At 55.5% G+C, this 24,479-nt stretch overlaps 1 protein-coding gene across 4 annotated transcripts in view; it reads right to left on the minus strand.

Annotated features, from left to right (window-relative positions):
* MAD1L1 (mitotic arrest deficient 1 like 1) overlaps positions 1 to 24,479 on the minus strand; it is a 414,534-nt gene that overhangs the window by 383,010 nt on the left and 7,045 nt on the right. For 3 of the 4 annotated variants that reach the window (XM_025378817.1, XM_025378816.1, XM_025378818.1), the window contains 7 exons: positions 24,056 to 24,196; positions 21,290 to 21,469; positions 18,118 to 18,242; positions 16,815 to 16,896; positions 14,770 to 14,900; positions 14,498 to 14,612; positions 11,660 to 11,721 (listed from right to left, as the gene is read on the minus strand). In XM_025378817.1, coding sequence (XP_025234602.1) covers positions 11,660 to 11,721; positions 14,498 to 14,612; positions 14,770 to 14,900; positions 16,815 to 16,896; positions 18,118 to 18,242; positions 21,290 to 21,469; positions 24,056 to 24,196 — 836 coding nt within the window. Of the gene's footprint in view, positions 1 to 11,659; positions 11,722 to 14,497; positions 14,613 to 14,769; positions 14,901 to 16,814; positions 16,897 to 18,117; positions 18,243 to 19,620; positions 19,759 to 21,289; positions 21,470 to 24,055; positions 24,197 to 24,479 lie in introns of all 4 variants that reach the window. The other variant, XM_025378819.1, reaches the window with a different exon arrangement.

The raw sequence follows: 24,479 nt of genomic DNA on the forward strand, positions 1-24,479 counted from the left end.
AGACTTGTCTAAAGCCTGTCACTATCTAGCCTCAGACTTTTAAAATCAATTTAGAAAGAGGCCTAGAAGTAAAAGAGCCGTATCTACAAAGCTTGGAGAAAAGCCCCAAAAAGTGCTCCGAGACCAGGTGAGACTCAGAGCGTTCCCACCCACACACGCCGCGGGGCACTCAGCTGTCTGTGCAGCCAGGCACATGCCGGCATGGAGCCCCGCGGTCTCTTCGGGGAAGCACCTCTCTCGCCTCTGCCTACGGGGTTCCAACACCCACAGCACCGCCCCCAGACTCTGACAGTCTCCAGCCGGCCCCACCCAACCTGGAATGAAGTCCAACAGGGCAGCGTGAGCCTGTCGGCGCTGCTGGGAACACCCATCTGAAGCTTTACAAGGGGGCAGAGAGGCACACAAGCTGCACCCCAGCCAGGGCCGTCTCCAAAGTAAGGCAGCTGTCAGGAAGCTCTCTGCTGGCCTTGCTTTGGGGGTCTTGCTAGGATAGTGCAGTTCGAGTAACCCCAGGGGGTCCTGTCACAGCAGCCAAGAGCGCCGGAGGCTCAGCCCATACATCACCACCAACTGCAAGGCACAGAGACGCCCTCGCTCAATCCTCCACTCTTCAAAGGCTCAGCACGCGCCTACTGCACGCCTGGCACAGGGGCGCTAAAGGGACACACCGGCTCTTAACTCACAAAGCTCAGGATTAAGAGGAGGAGTTGACGGAAAACCAACACAACCCCAAGGCAGAAAGTGGCCAGGACTCAGCCACAGGAGGAGCTGGGGCTGAGAAGAGGAGAGATGGCAGGCACCGTGCTCAGATGCAGCTGGGAACCCGGCCCATGTCCCGCCTCGGCCTGCAGCTCCGGACGAGGACAGAGCTGGGAACCTGGCCCATGCCCCGCCCTGGCCTGCACCTCTGGAGGCAAGCACGCTCGCCACTCTCCAGCTCCAGGGGCCTGGGACCTGCACACCAGACACACAGGCCTGGGGCATCCTTCTCCCTCCAGATTATGGGCTCCACGAGAGCAGCTCATGGTGAACGAATGAGTGAACAAATGAACAAACCAAAAGGGGTAACACAGCCCAGACCCTGAGGCATCCGGCATGCAGGCCCAGAAGAAAGGGCTGCGTTCACACAAGTACCCAGAAGGCCAAACGCTTCTCCCCTCCTCCTCCCATGCCCCGAAGAAAATCAAATTGGCGCCAATTAAAAGGGACCAACATACCTGACAGTCGCCCACCTTCCCAAGCACTACCAGGGCGTCTGGTATTGATCAACGCAACAGCCGGGTAATTACAAATCACGCGCACGGTAACTAGGATAATAAAAGTGTCCAGGCTGGTCAATTAGACCCTTCCTTGGAGGAAAATCATGCATCCCCTCACTGTCCTCCTAATTGGCCTCACACATCAGGGAAGCTGGGCCCTGAGACTTGTCATCTGGCCAGTCTATAGATGTTTTTGGGAAAATGTCCAGGTCAGCACGGACAGGTGCCCGGCTTTGACTCCAGAGGATGGGTCAGCAGTTCCAGGTGAGCACAGCTGCCAGGCCTCTGAGCTGGCAATGCCCACCTTCCACCTCCCCAGTCTAGCCTCCTCTGCAGCCCTCCTCAGCCCCCCTCAGGCCTGGCCCTGCTGACAGGTACAACGCCCAGCCGGCGGGGTGGGAAACGAGGCCAGATTCAGACACAACGGGACGGGCAAGGAGCCAAAAACAGCGGCATCTTGGCCACGAGCAAATGATTTCCTCCCTAAAGTGGGGGTTTGGCTGCAGGACTTGACACCCACTCCCTTCCTATTTCATAGGGTCCCCCTCAGTGGGAGCTGCTAAATGACATTTCTGAAAAGCCAAGCCTTTGAAGATGCCTGCTCTCCTCATCGTACTGTGAATTCGAGGTGAATCTCTCTGGAAACGTTGAAAGCACACCACCCCAATTAGGTGACGGCAGTCACACGCTGTGACGGGAGCGCACAGCAGTCATGCTTTCCGGGAGGGCGGTACGGCACCAGCTATCAGTCTCAAATGCACATCTCTTTTAAACTAAAAATTCTGCTTTTAAGAATTTACCCAACCAGCATACCATGGCTAATTGGGGGAAAAAGCTGGAAACACCCTAAGTGTCCATCAACAGGGGCTGCTGGAGTCTGAGTCCGTCTGCACTCTTTAAAGTAGTTCAGCAGACCAGCCTGTGCTGGTGCCAAAAAACTGTCAAAAACTGAGTGAAAACAGTTGCAGAATAAAACTGTGGAAGGAGCCCCAATTTTAAAAGGTGATGGGAGTACATAAAGAGCTTGTATGCACACACATTTCCAGAACAACACACAAGAAACTCATCAGGCATTGCCTAGAAAGACGAACTGGGGCCAAGCACAGCATGCCCTGCCGCCCGCCTCCGGGGCAGTCAGTTCTGTTCTGGAACAGTTCCCCAGGAGTAATGAGAACACAGGTGACGATGGCCAGGAAGCTGTGACACGGGGCACCCAGCCCTGAGTGATGGCCAGGAAGCTGTGACACGGGGCACCCAGCCCTGAGAGAGGTCACCAGGGAGGGAAGGAAAGGAAGACCACGTTCCACTTTTCATTCCATTCGTTTGCATTCACGTAGCTTGTTCTGCTTTTAATCAAATGTGAAACTCCTTGACCCCCTGCAGCCTACACCTGACCCCACATGCTGCCACTCCTCAAAGCACTCGTGTGATGTGCCAAAGACCGAGGAGGTCCAGGCAGCCATTGTCTTAGGCCTTCCATAAACTCAGGGGATGGGTCCCTCCCCAAATGAAGGCTGGCTTTAAATAGCACCCCCAGGCCACTCTCCAATTCAGTCCAAGTCGCCACTAAGGAATTTTCCTTCCCCTCACAGCTAATCCGAACAGCGGACCACTTGCTGTTGACAGGCCAGCTTGAGTGAGGTATAATCACACACGTGAACCGTTTCACAACAGCAGTGTCAAGAGCACCTGTGCAGCTGTCACCTCCATCACGTCAAAAGGTAGCACCCCATAAGGCCCCAAACATATCCCAGCACAAGACTCCAGGGATCACTGACCTGCTTTTTGTCACTGTTGCTCAGTTTTACCTTTTTTAAAAGTTCAAATAAATGGGATGGTATAGTAAGTATAAACTCAGTAACTGTGGCTTCCTTCACTCAGCAAGAGAGATTCGTTCATGTTTCCAAGCACAGCCGATGCCGCGTGTTACGCTGCGTGGAGACGCCACGGTCCACACACCCCTTCACCTGCTGACAAGCACCTGAGTTGTTCCTGCTCCCAGACTGTTAGAATAAGGCTCTTACAAACATTCCTGTACAAATCTTCGTGAGGTCGCATTTTCTCTTGGGTTAAATACCAAGGAATGGAACTGCCAGGTCATACCGTAAGTGTGTACAAAGCTACCAAACCACTTCCAAAGTGGCCGCACCATTTCCTACTCCCAGGGGCAACGTTTGACAGGCCTGGCTGCTCAGCATCTCTGCCAGCAGTCAGGATGGTCAATTTGCTTAATTTTAGCCATTCTGTTGGGTACACAGTGGTATTTCACTGCGGTCTTGAAACCACCTTTACAGAATTTTAAGTACTGAGAGAAATCTACATTACTGACTCCATCTTGCTTTTAACCTCATAGGAGCAATCCTTTTTTTTTCTTTTTTTTTTTTTTTTTTTTTTTGCTTATTCTAATGCAGAGGCCAAGATAACTATGAGAGGAATTTAGTTTATAGTTAAGCTTCAAAGCAAGGAAAACTGACACTCCCTCTCTGTTTGGAGATTAAGGCCGCATTCCTAAGACCGGCATTACTACAGGGGCCTGAACTTTGCTAAAGAACAGGCCCGGTTAAGCCACGACCTTCCCTGCTGACTTAGCTTGCTCTTCTACGGTGCCTGCTGCGTGAAGTCACGTAACCAGACATTGTGAGATTCGGAACTTCCCTAACGGCTCCTGCAGACATCACTGCTGCAAAACCTAAAAAACTGGTCTTTGAGATATTTTTCAGATTTAGCATTTCAGCAGATCGAGAGATGCCACCGGGACCTGTGACCCCATCTCCCAGGAACTGACTCAGCTGCATGAAGACAGTCCTGACACCCCTATGACTGCATCCCCAACACAACCAATCAGCACTCACCACTCCCTAGGCCACTGCCCGCCAAAACGCCCTCAAGCCCTCGCCTCTGAATTCTCAGGCAGACAGATGTGAGAGTTATCTCCCGTCCACCTCCCTTGGCTGGCTCTGCAGTCATTAAACTCCTTCTCTGCTGCCACACCTGCCGTTCTCGGCACGTTGCCTTTCTGGGCAGCAAGAAGAACCCTGTTGGGCGATTACAGTCTTAATTTGCATTCCCTAATAACTAACAATGTTGACCATCTTTTCATGTCCTTATTTACCATTTGTACACCTTCTCTTGTAAAGTATATGTGAAAAGCTGTGAAAAGCAGGCCAGGTGCAGTGGCTCACACCTGTAATCCCAGTGCTTTGGGAGGCCAAGGCAGGCAGATCACCTGAGGTCAGGAGTTCAAGACTAGCCTGGCCAATATGGTGAAACCTGTCTCTACTAAAATACAAAAATTAGCCAGGCGTGGTGGTGCATGCCTGGAACCCCAACTACTTGGGAGGCTGAGGCTGGAGGACTGCTTGAACCTGGGAGGCGGAGGTTGCAGTGAGCCAAGATCGTGCCACTGTACTCCAGCCTGGGCAACAGAGTGAGATTCCATCTCCAAAAAAATAAATACATAAATAATAAAGTATCTGTTAAAAGTCTTTTGACCATTTTTTAAGCTATGGTAATCTTACTAATTCGTAAGAGTTCTTTCTGTATCCTGGAGCGCGTCTTTGGTCAGATACATGTTAATATCTCGCAAATATTTTCCTAGTCTATGGTCTGTCTTTTCACTTTGTGTCTTTTGAGAGTAGAAGTTTTCAATTTTGATGAAGTCTAACTTATCAATTTTTTTCATGTATGGTTCATGCTCGCTGTATCGTAAGACCTCTTTGCCAAACCCTAGCTTCTAGAGTTTGTGACTTTCACACATAAGTCTATGCATCATTTGAGTTAAATGTTGTGTCCAGCAGGAGGCAGGTGTTAAGGCTCATCCTCGCCACAAACAGCCTACTGGTTTACCACGCTTGGTGAAAAGACTCTTTCTCCCACTGAATTACCTTGACACTTTTGACAACCATCAACGCTGAATTCTTAAATCATTTCTGAACTTTCTACTCTGTTCCACTGATTTACGGATGTCTACACTTAATACCACACTGTCTCAATTTATGCAATTTACAATGTGTCTTGAAATTGGCCAGTGTAAGCCCTATAACTTGTTCTTTTTCTAAACTGTTATTGCTATAACAATTTACAGGTGCTTTATATTCCCATAGAAATTTTAGAATTGTCAACCAGGCACAGTGGCTCACACCTGTAATCCCAGCACTTTGGGAGGCCGAGGCAGGTGGATCACCTGAGGTCAGGAGTTCAAGACCAGCCTGGTCAACATGGTAAAACCCCACCCCTACTAAAAATACTAATAGTAGCCAGGCATGGTGGCATGAGACTGTAATCCCAGATACTTGGGAGGCAGAGGTTGCTGTGAGCCGAGATGATGCCATTGCACTCCGGCCTGGGCAACAGAGCGAGACTCCATATCAAAAAAGAAAAAAGAAATTTTAGAGATCGGTTCATCACTTTCTGCTGGGACTTTGATTGGGATTATGTGAAATATTTGGGTCACTTTGAGCAAACTGCCATCTTAACAATAATGAATCCTCCAATACAAGAACACAGTACCTTTATGATACTCTGAAATACATATTTGGTCTTTCTGTTCCCTGACATACATGCAGCTCTTTATCTGGGGTGAGAAGAGAGTCTTTTGTGAACTAATGAGCTGACTGCCGGTTGGCAGCCCCCAGGCAGCTTCAGACAGGGTGGTCATCCGAAACACCGAGGCGGGATGAGAGGGTTGGGACTCTGAGTCCCACCCTTCAACTTTGGAGGGGAGAGGCGCCAAAGGGTGAGTGGATTCCCAACAGCCAGTGGTGTAATCAATCATGCCTCTGTAACGAAGCCTCCACAAAAACCCATAAATAAGGCCAGGGTTCAGAGCTGCACACACGGAGGCTCCCGGAGGGTGGTGTGTCCAGAGAGGGCACGGAAGCTCTGCGCCTCTCCCCATACCTCACTCTACCGACCTGTTCACCTGTATTATTCGTAATGTCCTTTATAACACATGACTAAACGTAACAAAGCATCTTCCTGAGTTCTGTGAGCCACACTAGCAAATTAATGAAACCCAAGGAGTGGGAAGTACGAGCCTCGTTTAATAGCCTATCAGTCAGAAGTACAGCTGACGTCAGTGACAGGGGAAGGGAAGAAAACAGCAAAATGAAGGGGAGATGCCGGCCCACTACTTGCACCTGGAATCTGAAGGGGGCATAGACGTGTGGGACTGGGCCCCGACCCGGCAGGAGCTGATGGAACTCCAGGTGGAGAGTGTGCAGATGAGGCTGCAGGACACCCAGCTGGTGTCGCCTGGAGAACTGCTTGGTGTGCGGGAAACCTTCCAGTATCTGGTGTCAGAGGCTGTGTGAGAGCAGAGGGGCAAAGAGTTCATTTTTCCTCTTACAATGTCTCCATTTTTCTACATCAGGCGATCTTTAATGTCTCAGTTGCGTCTTAAGCTTCTCAGTGTACAAATCTTACACAGATTTTCTTATATGCATCCCTAATATTTCATGGACTTTGATGCCATCATGTGTGGTATGTACTTCCAGTGGCTCACTGCTAGCATACAGAAACGTAACCTATTTTGGTACCTTGTCCTTGTAACCTGTGACCCTGTAAACCTCACGGTTTAGTCCTACTGGCTTGTCATTGATTCCCTGGGAATTTCTATAGATAATTATGATGTCTCCAGGTACAGTTTTACTTTCTCCTTTCCAGTCTGTCCATCTTTTCTTTTTGCTTCCCTAACTATGATGTTGAAGATCTCCAGCACAGTGCAAAAAGGGATGATGGGAACAGACATCTTGCCTGGTGTCCGTGTCAGGGATGCAGTCAGTCTCACTTTGTATTAATCAGCTGTGGTTTTCTGCAGGTGTCTTTTACCTGGTTGAGGAATTTCTCTTCTCTTCCTAGCTTGCTGAGAATTTCCAATCACAAACAAGTTTTGGATTGTTACAAATGGTTGTGCTGCTCTCCTACGGAGATGGCCTGCACCCCCTTTCATCCTACTGAAACAGGTGATTTTCCCAAGAGAAGCACCCTGCATTTCCAGATGGCCTCCAGCCTCACGCCATCTTTCCCACTGGCCTCTCTCTATTACTCCTCCTCCTCCTCCTGTGCCCCTGAGGTCTTGCCTAGATTGACACATACCTCAAAGGCTGTGTGCTGGCATCCACTTTCCTCACCCACAAATCATTCCCCAAGACAGATCATGCTCCTGGGAGACCAAGCTGATCACATCGCTGCCTCCAGACACACGCCTCGCACTGCTGCTAACTCCCTCAGCCCAACTCCCAACACCCTAAGGGTGAGGGTGTCCACACCACACTCCCGGCACTGGCATCTTGCCCTTCCCCACGTGTGTTCACGCAGGCTCATCCACACACACTGTGTCCCTCCCTGCCTGTGACTTCAAAGTCGTAGAAACTAATATGCCCCCAGCCCGCATGACCCCGTGTGCTGCACATGTCACATGTGCCCAGGCCTGTGTGACACATAAGGACCTCGTGCCACAGGGTCTTCCTATGGTTTCACTGATTCACCCCAGCCAACTCACCCAGCCTCCTCTCCTAAGACCTAAGAAGCCCCACATGGGGAAGAAGGTGACCAGGCCACTCTCTCCTAGGGCTCAGCCAGGGTTCATCCAAGCCTGGGGCGAGGCTGAAGAGCCCTCTGAGGACTGCAGGACATCAGCACCCTGTCCTTAGGGAAGGGCCCACGCAGAGGACGTCTGGCCTCAACGCCAGGATCTCACAGCCCACAGGCCTGAGGGCCCCAACACACCGGTCAGAAACAAGGAAGGCATGGGTCAGCCAGAAGCACCCCCTGAAGGCAGTCAGGAACAGCGGCCAGAAGGCCCTCACATCCCCATCGACCAAAACCCCGGTGTCAGCAAGCAAGTCCCATGGTGGGACAACAGCAGGTCCACCAGGCCAGAGAGACCCAAGGGAAGCTGCTGTGGGAAGGATCACCAAGGCAGGGGCGCCACCTAGTGGCAGCAGCTCCTCTGCACCCACGGGGCCGGGGCCTCAGCAGGCCCCAAATCCCAACACAGCATGGGCCCAGAGGCACGCAGACGCCAGCCCAGCCGTCACAGGCCCAGGGCACTCCCAGCCACAGAGCCCTCTGCTTCCAGGACATCTGATGTCACCTCAGGTCCCCATGGCTGGGAGGAGGGGGATCCCTGAGCTCGCCCACAGAGGCACACATGTCTCCACACACGAACGGCAAGTGCACTCAGCCCTCCCATGGGGACCACAAGTGGCAGCTGTGGCACCTGTGGCACCTGTGGCCCCCATGGCCCCCACGGTCCCAGCTTCTCACCACATCTGTGTCCCTGCTGCCCACTTCATCACCACATTCAATGTTGCCAGACATGGGCTTCCAAAATCATAAGACCTGCCCAAACCTGGTCCCTACAATCAGAAAAGCAAGCCCAGGGCATGCGGGGCTTACCCAGAAATGCACTTTGGTTTTTGTTTTTGTGTTTTAGAGACAGGGACTCACTCTGTCACCGGAGTGCAGGGGTGCAGTCACAGCTCACTGCAGCTTGACCTCCTGGGCTCAGGTGATCCTCCCACCTCAGCCTCCTGAGTAGCTGGGACTACACGTGCGCACCACTGAGCACAGATAATTTTTTCTTTTTTTTTGTACAAACAGGGTCTCAACTACGTTCCCCAGGCTGATCTCAAACATCTAGGCTACAGCAATCCCCCGGCTGCAGCCTCCCAAACCACTGAGATTACAGGTGTGAGCCAATGTGCACAGCCAGAAATGCACACGGTTACCAAACCATCCCGGTGATTCTATGAGCCGTATTCAGGACCGCCAGCCTGCATTCCCATGGACTGCGACATAAGCAGCACCCCCACTGATGTCGACTGTTGAGTCACCCGAGATCAGGCCCTGATGCAGACCACACTCAGACAACCGCCCTGTGGAGCACAATGCAGTGAGCGGCGGGAGCCCTGAAGGGGCCCAGGCACGGCAGGCAACCCAGCACATGAGGAAACCTGCCCTCTACCAGGCCCACGGCCAAGGCCAACGCAGGAGACCAGGAGTCGACTCCCACAGCGAGGATGGTTCCATCCGCCTTCCTGGCCATCAGCCTCCGGCTGCTCAGAAAGGACGCTCACACCAGCCCTCTCCAACTCACAGGGCCCTCCACAAACAAAGGATTGCGTCGGATTTTCACACGCAGTGGGGGAGAAGAGCTCCATGTCTCCCTTTCAATAAAGGGAACACTGGCCCAGAGCAGCACAGTGACTTGACACCGGTTTTACTGTTGCGAGGAGTGGGAGGGTGGGTTGAATCGAGCCTCCGAAGCACTATCTGTTTTCCTCATCAAAGCTGCAGGACACCACACATGCATTCCACTTGCCTCCCACCCACTTTTAAGCCGGTGGTTGGCACAGGCAGCCCACCTCCACCAGTCCTGCAGACCAACCCCTTCTCTCCCTCATCCAGGGCCTGGCCACCAGGGAGGGTAGAGTGAACACGGAACACACAGGCAGGCAGCACCCCCAGGCCAGCTTGCCCTCACACTGGCCACACCCAGGCAGCACCCCCAGGCCAGTTCGCCCTCACACAAGCCACGCCCAGGCAGGGCGCTCAGATGCGCGAACAGGGCCGAAAGGAGCAGCAGTACTTTGTAACCAGCCAGAGACAGCAGCCAGCTGCGCCAGGGCTATGTACCTGACTGACACCCAGTGCTCCAGGGCAAACTGCACACTTGACCCTCCCACAGGGCCAGGCCCTCAGGCACGTGGGGGCCTCTGATGTCCCTTCACAGGAAAGAAGTCACGAAGGTTTCATCTGGCCAGAGTATTCCTAGAAGCAGAAGGGTCACCTTCCAGGCAATTAATAAGCCCAGAGAACAGACAGAAGCACAAAGCATTTAGGCCCCACTGAGGCGGCCCTACAGAAGCCTGTGTTCTACAGGGGGAGCTCAAGAGGACACAGCAGCCCGGGCCGTGCTCTGACTTAGCAAAGCTCAAAGAAAATGAAAGGGCACTTTCAGGTGACAGAGAACTGAAGCCAGTAATGCTGATGAGAAGGTAGTGGAGCCCAGGACTAGCAGTCGGACGCTATGGTCAAAGATAGCTCTTTCAGACAGTCTCATTCTCAGCTTAGTCTCCAAGAGCATCAGGAAAGACAGGCAAGAAGCGGGAAGCCTTGAAATCTCACAAGCAAACACAAGAGGCTGCCTCGGCACCAGCACCACAGGCCCCAAGCCCCGGGCTCCGATGGCTCCTTCAAAAGCACCGCTCCTGTACCTCCTGGAGACCTGGCGCACACAGGGCAACCACGCAGAGGGGTCCAGACCAGAGCTGCCAGGAGGCAGTCACCTGCAGGGGCCCAGCGGCTAAAGGGCAGGGGCCAACTGAGCAGCTGCTGGAGAAAGATGAGCGCAGGGCCCTGGGATGGATGGAGCAAGACAGACAGGACCAGACCTGGGAACGGTCCTGCCCTCTAAGAATGCCATCCCCAGCACCCAGGGTGGTCCCCCGGCAGCTCCACCCCACATCCCTCCACCCACATGCTGGCACTCAGCTTGGCACAGACTGGCTGAAGAGGCTGCTACAAGAACCAGACAACCGTCTTCCACTATGGTGGGTGAGAACCATTTGGATCTGTGTTCCTGCCCAAACCTCATGTTGAAGTGTAATCCCCAGTGCTGGAAGTGGGGCCCGGTGGGAAGTGTTTGGATCGTGGGCGGATCCCTCACAGCCTGGGTCTGTCTTCATGACAGGGAGTTCTCATGAGATCGGGTTATTTAGAAGTGTGTGGCACCTCCCTCCCAACACTACTCACACTCGCTCTCTCTCTCTCACACACTCTCTCACTCCTGCTTTTGCCACGTGGCGTGCCTGTTCCCCCTTCACCTTCCGCCACAACTGAAAGCTCCCTGCGGCTTTACCAGAAGCCAAGCAGATGCCAGTACCACGCTTCCTGTACAGCTGCAGAAGCGTGAGCCTATTCCACCTCTTCCCTTCATAACTACCCAGTCTCCAGTACTTCTTCACAGCAATGCAAGAACAGCCTAATACGGTGGGTTTTTCTTAATTCTAAAAACTCAGTTCATCTCCACTGGTTACAGTTCCCTAATATGAATGATTTCCCCCAAAAGCAATTACTTCCTCAGTATACACCAAAAAGAGTCTTTTCACAAAGCCCACAATGCAGGGCAATCAGATGCCTGCCACTGGTTTGCTGTGGATATTCTGCTTCTCAATGAAGATGTTACTAAGGCTTCAGCAGGATGAGTCGCTCAGCTCCACTGCCCCACCCACTGAGAAAGGCCTCATTAAACCTGAGCAGCCGGGACAAACGCCCCCCACCAGCCACAGAGATGCCTGGCTGGAGACAGTGCCAGGGAGCCAGAGGCTGGCTCTGCTCTTCCCCGGCGACCCTTCAGAGAAGGCGGGACCCCGGAGGCACCTGCCCCTCCCTACCTGATGCTCAGGCCCGTGGTCTGGTCCAGTCTCTCCCAGCTTTGCAGCTTGGCCAGCAGCCTCTGAAAAGACAACAAAAGCACAGACCCCGTCATTGCCTGCCACAGGATTATCACATAAGACTGACAACAACGACCACGGCACTAAGTCCCTGACCTCTCCGGAGAGCCTGCCCTCATCTCTGAGCTGAGTGCTACATGCTCCAAGTCTGCCCGGACGCAGCCGGGTTATTATTCCCCAACTGCAGAAGCCACACTGGCGCTTCCTGCCTCACTCCTTCCTGGCCCTGTAAATTCAAGTACACACCCCAGCAAGCTAAATGCAACGTGTGGCTGTGGAGCGAGAAGGCAGACAGCCCCAGAAATGATCCTGGGGTTGACTGTGCCCCAGGGAGCAGCCTCAGGTGCTCGAGCCATGAGGACTCATCCCTCCCCCATCTTCCAGAGGCTCCTTAGGGAGCCAGGCCCTGGAGCAGACAGACCCAGTCCTGGAGCCAAACTTCCCCCCATCAAACAGCAGACCAGGACCAACAGGCCCCAGGAGAGGAGGGCAGCCACCCTGGAGCATGGAGGAAGGTGACATCACTGCCTACAGGCCAGCATGCCCCTGTGTCACACACCTGTCCCATGCTGAGCAGCACCCCAAAGAGGTCTCATGGCCCTTCCAGGATGGAAGCAATCTGAGAGCAGGGACTCTGTGCCTTTGTTCTGGCCTCGCTTCACCTCCACCCAGTGCCGAGCACCGTGCTGTTATCAACGCTCCACTCGGCAAGTCAGTCAGGTATTCTCAGAGCCCCTCCTATGCGCAGGCACGTGCTTGACTAGTAACTATACAACAGCCAACGCTACAGAACATTCACTACGTGCCAGGCACTGCTCTGAGCACTTCACATAGACTCAAGTGAGCCTCACAGTCCCGACGAGGCAGGCACCAGCACCGCTCCTCCCTGTGCAGATGGGGAGACAGACAGGGCGGCGAAGGAGCTGGCCCAGGGACACGGAGCAGCGCAGACGGGGAGACGGACAGGGCGGCGAAGGAGCCAGCCCAGGGACACGGAGCAGCGCAGACGGGGAGACGGACAGGGCAGTGAAAGGAGCTGGCCCAGGGACGCGGAGCAGCGCAGATGGGGAGACAGGCAGGGCGGCGAAGGAGCCGGCCCAGGGACCAAGCACCCAACCACGGAGTGTAGCTTGAGAGCCCCAACTCTTCAACCATCAAACAATAAATTACACGGCGGCCAGAGAGAAAAAGGATGTTGCGTGGGAGCTGTCTTTTCAGGCTAAGCTCCTATAGAACCCAACACCTGAGAGAAGAGTCCCTGCCGGACACCCCCGCTGGCAGGGAGCCGCCTCACCGTGGGTCACAGGGCCAAGGCCCCGAAAGGACTCTGGCTGTATCGCAGCTCTGAAGAGGGCAGAGACCCACACCACCCAAGGGGGACTCTGCAAGTGGCCAGCCTGACAGGTGGGCAGCTGCAGAGCGCTGCAGATGGAGTCTGCTCTCCTGCCAGGCCACACAACCACCCAAGAAAGGCGGCACCGGTGTGCCAGGCACAGAGGGGAGCGGCTGTGGCCACAGGGAAGTGGCGTGAAGGACAGAGGACCCGGGCAGGGGCCAGAAGGCCTAAATTCTGGACCAAACTTGCTGTGCACCAGGCAAGAGAGGGAGCTTCTCTGAACCTGTCTCCTCCTCTGCCTGCAACATGACTGCAGGATGCTTTCCAGCACTGACGTCTTCCCACCAAGTGCCACAGCGGAGGCAGAAGACCCCCAGCACAGGGCCCCGCCAGCCCTGGTGCTCACAGTGTTGCCCGCACTCTGACTCACCCTCTGTACCAGTTCCCTGCTGCAACCGAAACAGATCACCACAAACTAAGTGGCTTCAAACAACACAAATTGGTGTGGCACAGAGGCTCACGCCTGTCATCTCAGCACTTCAGGAGGCAAAGGCGGGAGGATCACTTGAGCCCAGGAGTTCAGGACCAACCTGGGCAACACAGGGAGATATCGTCTCTACAAAAAAAATTTTAATATTTAAAAATCCCGGCCGGGTGCGGTGGCTCACACCTATAATCCCAGTACTTTGGGAGGCAGAGGCAGGTGGATCACGAGTTCCAAGAGATCAAGACCATCCTAGCCAACATGGTGAAACCCTATCTCTACTAAAAATACAAAAATTAGCCAGGTGTGGTGGCGGACGCCTGTAATCCCAGCTACTCAGGAGGCTGAGGCAGGAGAATCACTTGAACCTGGGAGGCGGAGGTTGCAGTATGCCAGGATCGTGCCCCCGCACTCCAGCCTGGGGAGAGACCGAGACTCCATCTCAAAAAAAAAAAAAAAAAAAAAAAAAGCCCACAAATGTACTATTTTACAGTACTTTAGTTCAGAAATCCAAAATGGGTCTCCCCAGGCTGGAATCCTGGTGACGACAGGGCTGTTTTCCTTCTGCAGGTTCCGGTGGAGAGTTCACTTCCCTGCTCTTTCCAGCTTCCAGAGGCACCCACATTCCCTGGCTTGTGGCCCCTCCTCCATCTCCACACCCAGCAAGAGCTGCCAAGTCCGTCTCACGTCACTCTGAGCCGCCAGGATGGCCCAGGAGCCCGTCCCCGCCGTGGGCCAGCAGACCAGTGACCTCATTCGCCCTGCCATAGAAGGTGCTGTGTTCACAGGCTCTGGGGATGAGGCAGGGAACTCTCTGGGGACCACGATTCTGCCTCCCACCCCATCACAGCAGCCTCCATCTTGTAGGCGAGCAGCTGTCGGTGTGACCACAATACCGAGGCTCCTCCAGACAGGGCAGAGGACACCCACAGGAACCGCACACCACACAGGCCCTCACCTCGTTCTCCAGCTCCAGGCCAACCAGCGTCTCCTGCATCTTCTCCTGGCGCCCCAGCTTCCTCTGCAGCCCTTCCAGCTCTTCCTGGAGCAGCCCGTTGGTCTCTCTCATCTCCCTGGCAGTGCCACAAAGAGTCACTCAAATAGCCACACACCCTAGGGAGAAGGCCAAGAGCCCGGGAGCCCTGCCCCTACAGCGTCTGCACGGTGGGCTCCATGCGCACAAACCCAGACTCACTCAAGGCGGCTGCCCCATCCCCCGCGACCCCTCACCGCAGGTGCGTGCTCTCCTCCCGCAGCTGCTTCAGCTCCCGTTCCAGCCTAGGGAGCCGCACCAGCTCTGACTTCATGTTCTTCACAATCGCAGCGTCCTGCTCTTGCAGGGACAGCTTCTGCTCCAGATCCTGATGGAGGCCAGGGACAGAGAAGAGGAAAATGAGCCACGAAGAGACCTGGAGAAAATCACACACACACGGCTAAGAGAAACAAGCCGGTGTGCAACAGCTACACGCACTGCAGGATCTAACCACAGGACGTTCTCGGAAAGGCGGGGGTTGTCAGGGGCTCAGAAGGAAAGGCAGGGATTGACTGAGGGAGCAGAGAGGATTTTTAGGCAGTAAAACTTTTCTGTGTGACACTCTAACGGCAAATATAGGACATTTTACATTTGCCCAAACCATACACTGTCCCACTCCAAGAGTGACCCTCACGGGACCCGTGGACTCTGCATGACACTGATGTGTCCAGGCAGGTTCATCACTGTCACACATGCTTCACTCTACCGGGGAGGCTGGGTGTGTGTGTGCATTGGGGTGGGGGGGAGCAGGCGGTACACAGGGCAGGTTCGCCACCGTCACGCATGCTCCACTCTACTAAGGGAGGCTGTGTGTGCGTGGAGTGGGGAGCAGGGGGTACACAGGGCAGATTCATCACCATCACACATGTTCCACTCTACCAGGGGAGGCTGTGTGGGGGGCAGGGGAGCAGGGGGTACACAGGGCAGGTTCATCACCGTCACACATGCTCCACTCTACCAGGGTAGGCTGTGTGTGTGTGGTGGTGGGTGGAGCAGGGGGTACAAATGAGCTTTACCTTCTGCTCATTTTGCTGTGAACCTAAAACTGCTCTAGAAAATACCATCCATTAAAAATTAAAGTCACTGAGGTCACGAAGTTCCTCCGCTAAACTGTTCCCAGGTCCTCAGCAGCCTCCATGCCTCAGGACTCCCCTGTGGGAGGCCTTCCCGGGCTACACCAGAGGCCTGGAAGCTGCTTCCAATACTGAGCCTCAGCATCCACTCCAGGGCAGCTCTTCCCAGCACCGTCCTCCCAGCCCCCTGCACACTGGGAGCTGGCATGCACACCGCACACCGCAGAGCTGCTGTGCTCCCCACCTGGCCTCAGGGAGCTCTCCAGGAGCAAAAGTCTATCTCAGGTCTGGTCCAGGATGGCACTCCATGGGAAAACACCCCCCTCCTCCCATGTCAAGCCCACTTCTGACACTCTAGTAGCACATGTGTAAGGGCTCAAACTTTCAGTCAGTGAGGACAGGCTTCTGCGGACGGTACCCAGGCCCCTTGGGACACAGACAGCTGGCATCTGTGAGCAGCAAGTCACTGAACAGGCAGAGTGTGAAACCACAGCCAAACCAGCCGGCCATTTGACAAACACTAACACAGTTCATCGCCTTGCCAGCCAGCCAATCCTGAGAGGTGGGCTGAGGACTGCGAGGGGCCAGGGAACACCACTGGGAGGGGACGCGGCAGAAGCTAGGTTGGGGGTGCCGGTCAGCTCTGCAGCCAGGAAGAGCTGGTGTGAAGCGTGGAGGTGAGGGTGCACAGGGGCCAGAGCACAGGGTCTGGAGGCTGCTCTCCAGGCAACAAGAGGCAGGAGAGGGATCCGGAGTCAGCATCTCCCTGGCCCATCCTCCACAGGGAAATGGCACAGCCTGAGCTTGAGGCAGACGCCCTGAGAGACCCAGCTCCAGCTGTGCAACTGTGGGCAGATTTCTCAACCTCTCTATTCCTGTATCTTCTTCGCACACTCATCAGCACTTGACGTCATCACACACACGGACATTTCCTCTTCGTGTTTGTGGTCAGTCTCCCTCCTCTAAAATACACGCTCCCTGAGAGCAGAAGCATCTGCCTCATTCACCACGGCATCGCTGGTGCCCAGCACGGTGCTCAGCACACAGGGCAGAAGCGAACCTCACAGGAGGCCCACGGAGCTCGGCACCAGCGCAGAAAGGCCAACAGGAGCAGGCGAGTCAAGGCCACCACAGGGTGTCCACAAGGCCCCTGACACAGAGCGACTCACTTTAATCTGCTGCTCGTGGTCTGCTCTTGCTTCCTGGCTGGCCTGGAGTTCCTGGATTTTCTGATTGGCTTCCTGCCATTTTCTATTGAAAGAAAAATACATCACATACAGAAACAGGCATGTGGCAAGGCCAACAATTCTCCTCAGCCTGAGACCCACCCCAGCACAGACCCACGCACATTCATTCCCACCCCAAGTTCAGGACCCCCCCCTCCGGCACAGACCCCCGACACATACACTCCACTGCACGGGTACCCCAAGGTCCCAGGCCCCAGCCCCTGCAGGCTGTCTCTGCGGCCTCAGGCTGCTCATTCGGAAGGGTGCATAGTGAGCCCAGGCCACCTGCAAGGTCCTCTCCAGCAGTGGCACCCCCAGCTCTCACCTGCCTGCAGCAACTCCCAGCCCTGGTGCAGCTGCGGCAGGGCCCCACCCAGGAATGACCTCTCCTCTCCACTACGAAACTAGAACTCTACTAAAACAGCATTTGCTGAGGGAAGGTTCCAAGTCTAAAGGAGATGCCCAGTCTCCTGACCACACCTCCAGACAAGGCTCTCCGGTCTGTACCTCGGCTGAGCCCAGCCCTGTGCCTGGACACCCCTTCCCATCAGCGCCCCCTCTACCGCCAAGGCACATGGCGCTGCCCTCTGAACCTAGCCCTCAGCAGGGCACGGTTGCTTAGCCTGGGATCCCAGCACTCCAGGAGGCTGAGGCAGGAGGATCATTTGAGGCCAGGAGCTCAAGACCAGTCTGGGTGACAAAGCGAGATGGCCATCTCTACAAAACGTTTTTTAAAATTAGCCAGGTGCAAAATTAATCCCAGCTACTCGGTGGCTGAGGCAGGAGAATCACTGAACCCAGGAGGCGGAGGCTGCAGTGAGCCAAGATGGTGCCATTGTACTCCAGCGTGCGTGACAGAGCGAGACTCAATCTCAAAAAAAAAAAATCAGCCAGGTGTACTGCACATGCCTGCAGTCCCAGTTACTCTGGGTGCCACTGCACTCCAGGCTGGACGACAGAGTGAGACCTTGTCACAAAAAATAAAGTAAAATCTAGCTCTGCAGGAACCCTCTCTAAGAAGGAGGAGGAGGAAGTTGCTGCCCCCATTTTGCTCCAGGAACATCAGGACACTTTCTGGGCTCATGGTCCTGGCTCCAGAGGCCTCAGCTCTGCCCCTCTTGACTGTCTGTGAATTAGGACAGCACCTGGGAGTGCATCCACAACCCACCCAGCCACCAAGAGAGAGGTGGCGTGCACGCCCCCACACGTGGCCCGACCCCCGACCCCACACCCTGGCCCCGCCCACTTGTGCTGCAAGTCCAGCTGCTCCTGCAGCTCCTGCTTCTCCGACTCCAGGCGCTTCACCCGCATCTCCTGGTCCATCACGCTCCACTGCAGTTCCGAGATCCTCCCCTTGAGTGCGCTGATGGTCTAAAAGCAGAGGGGGCCAGAGAGCCACTCAGTGAGTAGAGCCCATGTATGGAAGGAGCACATGGAGGTGAGAAGAGCGGACAGGCACCACCCACATGCTACAACCAAGCAGGAGGCAGAGGGGCAGAGGAATAGGGGGCAGAGGGGCATCAGGCAGAGGGACAGAGGGTAGGGGGACAGACGGCAAGCGGGCGAGGGGGACAAGGGGAGCAGAGGAGCAGAGGGCCAGGGGGCAGAGTCACCTCCTTCTGGAGGATGCGGGTCCAGGCAGGCACTCACACGCAAGGCCCACCCTCCTCCTGGCGCTCCAGAGCAGCACAGCCCAGAGCCTGCAACGAGCCATGCAGGAGCTGACTGAGGAGACCCAGGCCCCAGCCAGGGCCCCTGGAAAGGAGGCTTGGTAAGGCGGCTTCAGAAGCAAAAGTCCTCACCAGCCAAGATGGGCCTGGACTCTCAGGCCTGGCACCTGGCAGTCTCTGTGCCAGTGCTGCATGCTCCCAAAGTCCCACCAGGCATCCACATACCCACCACACCATCATTTTGGTCTTCCCTCCAATAGTGGCTCCTGTCGTCCCTCCCCAGCCACCCCAATGCTACTATGCCGGCTGTTTGCTAATGACATCGCCCTTGAACAACAGCAAGGCACTGGCCAACCAACAGGACAAAGACGGAGGTTGTGCAGGGGGCTAGGCGGTAGCTGTTGGGGAGGCCGTGCGCTTGGAAGGGGAGCGCATAGCACAGGTAGGAGCGCCCCTGGGGAGGCAAAGCCAACAGCCTCTCTGGCAGCCTCCAGGACACCAGGTCTGCCTGACAGCACGGAACCCGCGCGTGACAGAACCGCCACGCTTCATCCTGACCACCCTCACCAGGCAACCTTCTGAGGACCCTAACCCTCTGGAAAAGCTCAGAAAACCCTAGGTGTCCTCAGAGAAAGAGCACGTGGGTCGAGCCAATGTGAGAAGCCGGACAGACCCTGAGAAGCATCACTGTAAGTTAACACAGGGAAACATATGGGCGTGATGTCAGCTCTGGGGACCATGCCCCCAGGGCAGGACAATGGCAAACTCACACAGCAAACGACCTGGGTGGGCCTGACTGGGTGGCACCCTCCGCAAACAAGGAGGCCACAGCACTCATTTCCCTGTTCCTGAGAACCCGTGGCCAGCTCAGCCCGCTGAACCCTATCACTGCCGTCCACCCCACGACGCTCTGGGAAGGCGCGCATGGGGGCGGTGTGCTCCCAGAACGCCCACAACGGGTACAGTTTACTTCACCCAATGGTGAAGCATTAACCTGGGAGTCAAAAAAGAAGGTATTAAAAACATACTAACAATAAACACATCCTCCCAGAGGTCTTCTGAACTCAACTAATACACACCGGATGCCGGGACCAGGCCGGATGCAGGGCCGAGCCCACCTGCCCACAGGGGCACCTGTGTTGTAGGGGACGCCAGACAGTTGGCAAGGAAGAGGCGCATAAGACAATTCCAGAGTAAGGAGGTTGACAATCAGGGCCCTGTGACAGGAGAAGGCAGCCAAGGCCTAGTGAGCAGGAGGGTTTGCCCTGAGGAGCTGCCACCCTAGCTTAGACGTGATAGGCCAAAGCAGCAGCGCCTGCAGCAGCGCGATTTCCCCTCACGGGGCCCCACCCCACTGGGCACCACCCTGCGGCTCCTGCAGTCTCCCACTCCTCTGCCCCTCGTGGAGTGCTGGGCACGACTCACCCTCCCCCATGGAACTGCAGGTGCCCACAGGCAGCGGGGACAGGGTCTGACCCACCTCCAGCACAGCCCAGCACACAGGAACTGGAACCCAGAGCACGGGCAAGGCAAGAGCAGCTTCTTGGAGGCCAATCACACCTCCTTTCCTGCCAACGTTCCCTCCAGAAGCAGATGGGGGAACAACCTCAACACGCTTCCCCAGCACCACCCACAGAAAGGACGCAGGGCCAGTTTCTGGACCCCTCCAGGACGCTTGCTGCACGCCCACCCCACCCCCACCCCTATGCCAGCAGATTTGCATGTCTCCTCTTGGCACCAGCAATCTTGATCTTCACAGAAAAAGGACAGGAGAGGTCAGAAGATTCCAATTTCCACCAGCGCCCACATCCAGGCTGTTTCTAAAATGCAAGCAACCTTCACCAGGACTGTGGTTCACACAGGCTCCGGTTCAGAGGCAATTCTCCCGACACCATCAGATGCCTGTAGACCTTGCGGATAGTCAAAGAAATGCAAATCCATTCGTGCCTACTTAAGCCTCCTGACAAAACAACAGCTATTTCCAGAAAAGACCACCATCCACGACAGGGAAGGCTGCAGGGAAACTGGAGCCCTCAGCCGGGGCTCTGAGAACAACCGCTACAGAGACCGCCATCGCTGGGGACCTTATAGCCCAGGCCTAGGGGTCTGTCCAAAGTCAACAGAAGCGAGGGCTGCATAGATACACAAGTGAACACAAACACACTAAAAGTCCATAAACGACAAAAAACGGATTCATCAGCCTTCAAAATTCATAATTACAAATGCAAAAAAACTGCTTAACTTTTTTTTTTTTTCCCAGACAGAGTCTCACTGTGTTGCCCAGGCTGGAGTGGAATGGCGTGACCTTAGCTCACTGCAACCTCCACCTCCCCGGTGCAAGCGATTCTCCTGCCTCAGCCTCCCGAGTGGCTGGGACTACAGGCGCCCACCACCACGCCCAGCTAATTTTTGTATTTTTAGTAGAGATGGAGTTTCACCATGTTGGCCAGGCTGGTCTCCAACTCCCGACCTCAGGTGATCCACCCACCTTGGCCTCCCAAAGTGCTGGGATTACAAACATGAGCCACCACGCCCAGCCCAAGTGCTCAACTTTTTAATTGAGAACTATAGAATGGAAAATTAATACTTCTACTGATTACAACTATGCAAAAAACGCAGCTGTCCGTGTGGGAAGCACAATTAAAAACACAGGCGCGGCGCTGCAGTGGTGAACAAGAGCATGCATTCCCTCTCCTCAGGAAAACAGTGCCAGGAGGGCAGTCCCCGCGGAGCGGAGGCCCCGCTCACCTCGCCGGCCTGGGCCAGGCTGTCCTCTTTCTCACGCAGCCTCTTGCTGGCAGCGTCCAGGTTCTGCTGACACTGCCTGTTGCGCTCCAGCTGCTCCTGCATCTTCTCCTCCGCCCCAGCCTCCCGCTCCTGAAGCTGCCGGATGCGCGTCAGGAGCTCCTGGTTGCGGTCAACCTCGCGCTGTCAAGAGAGCAAGAGTCAGATGCCATGTGCCACCCACGGGAGGGTCAGCGGGGAGCCCTCACCCCCACGCCTCTCTCAGAACAGGCCGAGGCGCAAAAAAGAGGCGAGCAGGACGCATCAGCCAAGTCAGCGGCAGAACCAGGATGGAACCTGGGACCCAGCTCCAGTGCCGGCGCCCCCGCTGAGGCGCCCTGACAGTGAGCACTGTGCAAAGTCAGGGCTCCCAGGACGGGCACTTGGCACAGATCACACACACATTCATCACACCGTCTGCTCAGCAGTTGCCTCTGCAGGGAGAGGGAGCACGGGAAATCTACAATTCAGCATTGACCTTGGGGAGAAGCTGAGCTTTCACAGCACCAGCAAATCCTGTCTAACTTCACTCTGGCCGGCACTGAAATGAGCTGGCACTCCCCCAGCGAGCAGCCGATGGGGGCAGAGACAGGTGGCGTGAGCAGGAGGCTGCAGACAGAAGCAGTTTACACTGGGCTCAAATCTGCCACACATGCACACCATCTCACACAAACCTCCAGAGCCACCCCCCCGACTGGCCTTGGGGAGGCTGCGTGGCTCTCACTGGTTGGGATGGGACATAACCAAGAAGCACGCTCAGACCTCCTGACTCTAATGACCCGCAGGCCCTGCAAGTTCACTGCCAGGTACGAGAGTCCCAGGAGGTGAAGGCGGTGAGTGCTGATGGAGCCCAGCACTCTGGGACCCTCTTGCCCTGCCTTCCTCGGGAAGCTCCAAGCACTCCCCCTGAGCCCAGGGAGGAGTATGAGCTTGTGCTGTCCTCATCTGGGGTACTCCAGCCCAAAGCCCAGGAGAGGTGTGACAGAGGTGGCTGCCTTCTGAGAGAGGCTGACCCGCACCTCGGAGGGACTCTAGCCCTTGTGAGATGCAAGGGCTGCCTCACAACAACCAAGAGACTCTTCTGTGATGCAGAACAGGAGCTGGGGTTGGCATGGGGCTCTGCTCAGCACCATCACAGCCAGATGGGGCACCAGGCCCGGGACTGCCAGTCCTAGTGCAGACAGGGCAGCCAGCAGGTCGCTCGACTTCAGACACTTAGGTCTCAACCCCTAATAGGTATTTCCAGGTGGAACTCCAAGGAACAATTGGAAGACTACTGGTTCCAACTGTTCCTGGGGTCCTGTGCAGCTGTGTCTGTGGGCAAGGAAGGAAAGTCCTGCTAGAAGGTGGCTGGAGCTCAGCAAGGAGCCCCAAGTGTAAGCTCACTCACCTATATTCTTGGATTTCCCCAAGAAAGGGCCCCCGGAGACCCTACAATGACTCCTCCCTCAATACAACATTTTTGAGTACCCATAAAATGCCATAAGCTGCGCCACACAATGGAGATCCTGGGCGGAGTCAGGTGGGCCCTGCCCTCAGGGACTCTCAGCCCCAGAGGAACTCCAACAGCTGCACACTCCGTTCCTCCTGCCTGAGAGCCACAGCCATGCCATGAGCACGCTGCCTCCAAACTAATGACCTGGTGCCACCTCTCCACCCCTAACAAGGGAACCTCAATAGTTAGGGAGATTCCTGTGGCCTCTCCCTCCCCTTCCCACCAATTCCTCCAGGACTGTCCCTCCTAGGACCCACCCAGGCCATGAGCAAAAGCCCCACCTCTCAGGGAAAACAGCTCTCAAAGCAGCAATGGAGCCAAGCCTGAGGCCGTGGCCCCCACCCCATGGCACCTCAGGCTCACTGAGCCCACACAACGCACCACAGCCAGGATCTGCAGGCCAGGGGCAAGGAATCCAACCAGCATCACACCCCGGAAGACGTGAGCTATTTTTCTAGGGCCTAGGAGAGTGTGTGAACAAACCGCACGATGCCAGGGAGGGGCTAGACATCTACCCGCCGAAAGAGGGCACACAGGCCAAGGAGACTTCCCGCCCAATACTCTGCCTGAACCTTGGCAGCATTTCCACAACTGATCAGCACTGACCGAAACCCTGGCAAAGCGCTATTCATCAGAGCAGAGGGAATTCGCACACTCAGTGGAAACCTAATTCCCTCCCCAAGGACAGGGTGTTTTCCCTGCTGCCCTGGGTGAGCCAGGAGCAACACACAGCCACCACTGAGGCCAGTACCCTTCGCTAGGGCCCTCCAACCCAAAGGCCCAGCATGGTCCGGGACCCTGTTCCACCCCGTGACCTCCTAAGCCTGTCCCTCCTACACCACTCGGCATTTCTGTCAGACCTGCATTCCAATTCTTCCAGAGGGAAGAGGAAACCAGGAGACCCAACAAAGGAATCTGTGCCAGCACCGCAGCCTCACTGAACAGACACAGCAAGTGTTCCCATTTCATGCCATCCTCCTCTAGGACAGCAAGCATAACCAATACCTGCCCCACAGCATGCGTGGCCTCAGAAGGAATGTCCTGGCAACCGTGACACAGGGCATGTCAGGCTTCCAGTCAGCTGGGTTCTGATTTCCTACGGCCTGGCAGGTACCATGCACAGCCCCCTTGCTCCCAGGTACTGGGATCTGATTTCTTACGACCTGGCAGGTACGGTGCACAGTCCCCTTGCTTCAGTGGCTGGCTGGGCTGACCCTCGCCCCACGTGAACCCACCTCGTAGTTCCTGGCACTGGTGCTCGCCGCTCTCTCCAGCTCCACTCGAGCCCTCTTGTGACTCAGTTCCATCTGCATCTTCTCCCGCTCCACCTGGATGAGGTGAGACTTCGAACGGATCTGCTCTGCTCTTTCCTCCAGCTGAGAGGGACATACCCAAAGAAAAACAGAATGCTCAGTGACTGCATCAAACAAGGTTGAGTGACTCAGTGCAACGGACACATCTCTGAGCACCCATTCCCGCAGGTCCTGTGCTAAGTCTTGATGTGCCCCAGCTACCGGGCCCCAGGCTGGGGAACTGGGGAGTGGCAGGCAGTGGGAAGGTGAAAAAGCTTAGGAAGAGGAAGACGTCTTTTGAGATGACATTAAGCATATTAGTGAACGCAATGGCCTCGAATGCCACCTATTTATTTACCAGCCAATG

This window comes from Theropithecus gelada, chromosome 3, assembly GCF_003255815.1.
Source record: "Theropithecus gelada isolate Dixy chromosome 3, Tgel_1.0, whole genome shotgun sequence".
NCBI classification, from domain to species: domain Eukaryota; kingdom Metazoa; phylum Chordata; class Mammalia; order Primates; family Cercopithecidae; genus Theropithecus; species Theropithecus gelada.